Raw genomic sequence first — 4,106 nt, 5'->3', positions numbered from 1 at the left:
ATCCCCCATGGAGGGATAACTGCCTTAATCTAGAGACAGGAGAGAAGCCCTTGTCCCCACTTCACATGACCTGTCAGATCTACATGACCCCAACTGGATGGCATTCCCCTACATATGGAATTGGGGTGGGGGGATGGGAGGGGAGGGTGGTTATGGTGCATGTGAGAGGGCAGAGAGGGTAAAAGTGAGGGAAGGAGGGAGGGAGGGAGAGGGAACTGGGATCGACATGTAAAATAATAAATTTTAAAAAACTGCTTTGACTCCAAAATTTAAGTCTAAGGACAAGTTACTGGGGAAAAGGATTTCTATTTTTGTTTCCACAGAAAATGAAAAGCTGTGGATTCCTTCCAGACTAATGTGGTTTGATCACGCCAGGCCACCTGAAACAGAGTACAAGGTGATCCTACATTCATTCAAAACAGCTGGACAAAGCAGCCTGACAGACTACAGCCAGGATTTCTGAATCTTCTTCGAATCCCCCATGACAGCGCCCTTTACCAGCAGGAAGTAGTTTGGAAAGAACAACGCCCAAATTCCCAAATATTGTGTATAAATGTTTGTTTACATTTAATTGGACCTTGTTATATAAAATAAAATAAAGAAACCCAGGACTAGATATGTAGGTCTTAAGTTGGTATGTGCTCAATTTTCCTTAGAGCACACTTGATATTCACTGTTTTGTATTTAGTTTTGTATCAAGCCTAAATTTTTTCTTTAGACTAAAAAGGGAATTATAGTGAGATATTCACTTTGTCCGTACCTGTGTCACTGACCATGCACATTGGGGTTTGGAACAGGGGCAGATGTAACCTGGGGGAACTAGGTCTGGAGAAGGGGCCCCAGAGTGCTCTCTTGCTTACAGCATGGAGACAGAAAAGCATCTGGAGGCATCCTTGGGACCAGGAACCTGCTGGTGTTCATCTGTCTATGTTGTAAGTTATTTCTCCATGAATAAACATCTATTCAGCCTAAAAAATAAGCAGTCTTTTAGGTCTATAAATAATAAATGATAGCCTTGAGGAATACCTACAGGGGAAGGTAAGCCAGGTTGTGTGGCTCCCATAATTTGCATACAATCATTAACAGCTCAGAGATCTTGTAGGAGTCTCCATTTTCCAGATTTTTTTCTTTACAACAAAAATTGGCATATTCCATGGAGAAGTGGAAGGAGCAATATGTTCTGCCTCTAATTGTTCCTGTACAAGTTCATGTTCAGCCTGTAATTTCTCAATAGATAAGGGTCATTGTTCCACTCAGACTGGGTTATCAGTTTTCCATATAAGAATGGGAACAGGCTGCACAGCAATAGCCCCTAAGGAAAATTTCCCAACCTTAAATTTTTGGATGCAACAAACTGAGAGTCACCTTGGAGGAATTTACCCAGGCCTCTTCATTGTATATAACCTTGGTCAGCTAGCATATTTTTAACAGGCTCAGTAGTAACTCACCCCCCATACCTGCTCCCCAACCCTTTACTCTGAAGCAATGTATTTGTTTGAGGTAGAGTTGTTTTTCTTGTATGCAGCAGAAGGATAGATTCTGTCTTTGTATCCATTCTGTTTGCCTGTGTCTTTTTATATGGGAGTTAAGACCATTAATATTGAGGGACATTAATGAATGTTGATGGTTGATTCTTGTTTGATTTGGATTTGGTGGTGGTGGTGGTCTTGTGTATAGATTCCCTGTACCCTTTTTCTTTTGGTGTTTGGTAAAGTGGATTTATCTATTGCCTATGATTTTGTGATTGTAGTTTTTCTTCCAGACTTTTCGGTAGTGCTGGATTTGAGATATGTATTGTTTAAATCTGATTTTGTAATGGGATATCTTATTTTCTCCATGTATAGTGATTGAAAGCTTTGCTGGGTGTAGTAGTCTGGGCTGCCATCCAAGGTCACTTAGTGTTTGTAGAACATCTATCCAGGACTTTCTGGCTTTCAGAGTTTCCATGGAGAAGTCAGATGTAATTCTGATTTGTCTACCTTTATATGTTATTTGGCCTTTTTCCTTTGCTGCTTTAAGTATGTTTCTTTATTCTGTAAGTTTGGTGCTTTGATTATTATGGGGCCAAGGGAATTTTTTCAAGGCCTAACCTACTTGATGTTCTGTAAATTTCCTGTACATTCTTAGGCATATCCATCTTAGTTAGAGACAGTTTTTTTCCTATGATTTTGTTTAACATACAGAAAATTTTGTTTTCTGTACACTTGAGCTGTATTTCTTCACTTTCTTATATACCTATTCTTCTTACATTTGGCCTCACAGTATCCCACATTACCTGGATATTTTGTGTTAGGGATTTGTTGGACTTAAGATGTTCTTTGGTAGATAATTCTATTTCTTCTGAGTCTTCAACAGTTGAGATTCTCTCTTCCATCTCTTCTATTCTATTGGTTGGTTATACTTATATCTGTAGTTCCTGATCATTTACCCAGCTTTTCTATTTCCAGCATTCCATCATTCTGTGTTTTATTTTTTATATTTATTTACTTTTTTCTTATTTTACATGTTGATCCCAGTTCCCTCTCCCTCCATCCCTCCTATGCCCCCCAACCACCTTCCCATCTCATCCCCTGCCCACTCCACAAGGAGGGTAATGCCTTCCAGGTGTCAAACCAACCTCAGCCCCAGCTATCCTGCTCAGAGAGCTATTTCTGATACTCTTAAAGAGACAAGTTCCTAACAACTTAATTTTCTGTATTGATAATTGGAGGGTGATTGGTGAGTAGACAACTGGTACCAAGTAAAATATATTTTCATACTTAAAATGAGACTAAAATATTCGTATGTCTTTTACAGGACAAACAAAGCTTGGATACAATAGAGTAGCGGTACATGAGAACGAAGGGTAAAAGTGATGGAAAACAGAGGGAAGTGAAGTGATCGATGTTCACCAGCCACCAACTTTGAGTATATAAAAGAGCAATGCAGCCTCTTAAGATGGAGGAGAGAGTATAAAAGAACAGAAAGATAGACACAAGGATCAGAATGTTCAGGGTGACTCTGGACTCAGGGTTGGTTCTGCTGGAGACATGGGTGCTACGGATGTGTTGAACGCTGTGCTTGTGTCTGTATAGAATGACAATCATGAAGCCACTGGACCAGAACATGAGCACAGAAAAGAAGATTTCAGGGCAAACCACCAGTGCTGCATAGAGCGAGGCTCCAATTTCATCCCATCCTACAATACAGCAGTATCCGAAATCTCGTTTTCTTGATACATTTTTGTTATCCATGTTAACAATTGTGTTTGGAAAATAAATGAAATTTATCAATATGAACAGGATCCAAATAAGGGAGATGTTCTTCTCACACTTGACTTTATAATTCTTCCAACATGATTTCTTGGGACTAATGGTCAAAGCTTGGTAGAAAATCAAGAGGCATGTGGTGCCAATAGACACACTCCTAACAAATCCTTGAATGTACAACAGGAGCTTGCAACCAAAATCATTCAAGAAATGCTTAAATCCCAAAACTGCCATTGTTTGTGGCACTCCTGTAGAGAGAATTACCAAGGCATTGGCTGCCAATAGGTGCATGAGGATCCAATCTGTGGGCTTTAATGTATTTTCTCTGCAGCATCGGACTACATAGTAGAAAATTAAAGACAGATTACCCAGAATTCCAGTTGTTGTTTGGGATAAGAAAACAAATCTGATTGCCAGATTCCCGAAGTCCATCCTGTCATTTGGGACGATATCCTTTAGGAGATGGATCTTTTATTCTTCTGGTCAAATATATAGTGAGAAATATTTACAGTCTGCTGTTAAGGAAGAAGCTTTAATTTATGGGGCTACTGAGAGAGTGAAACACATGGTCTAAAAGAAGGTCTCAAAAAAGTCAGGGGTTCAGGACCAGTTCCAACCATTAAAAAGGCCTTATCTTAATCTTAAACAGGAGGAGTTGCTTTGCAGGTGTGTTAATGTGAGAATGAACAATTCCAGAATGTACATAAGATGGAAGGAGATCCATCATGCTTCTTAAAAACAAAACATTCACAATGATGTGACATTGGGCAAATAGGAACAATGAAGAGTGACAGCATAAAGGACAAATGCAATGCAAGATTTCCAGAATATATTGATATTTTCTAGTCATAGTATAAA

The 4,106-nt window shown here is 39.3% G+C and overlaps 1 protein-coding gene across 1 annotated transcript; it reads right to left on the bottom strand.

The window, feature by feature from the left end:
- Positions 1–2,759: 2,759 nt before the first annotated feature.
- LOC127239007 (vomeronasal type-1 receptor 4-like) lies at positions 2,760–3,689 on the bottom strand. Its single transcript, XM_051207803.1, has one exon. It carries the CDS (start codon positions 3,678–3,680, stop codon positions 2,760–2,762), a length of 921 nt encoding a protein of 306 aa, XP_051063760.1. The 5' UTR covers positions 3,681–3,689.
- Between the last annotated feature and the right edge of the window lie 417 nt (positions 3,690–4,106).

The sequence above is a fragment of the Phodopus roborovskii genome, unplaced genomic scaffold (genome assembly GCF_943737965.1).
Source record: "Phodopus roborovskii unplaced genomic scaffold, PHOROB, whole genome shotgun sequence".
NCBI lineage: Eukaryota > Metazoa > Chordata > Mammalia > Rodentia > Cricetidae > Phodopus > Phodopus roborovskii.
This window is presented reverse-complemented; position numbering and strand designations above follow the sequence as displayed.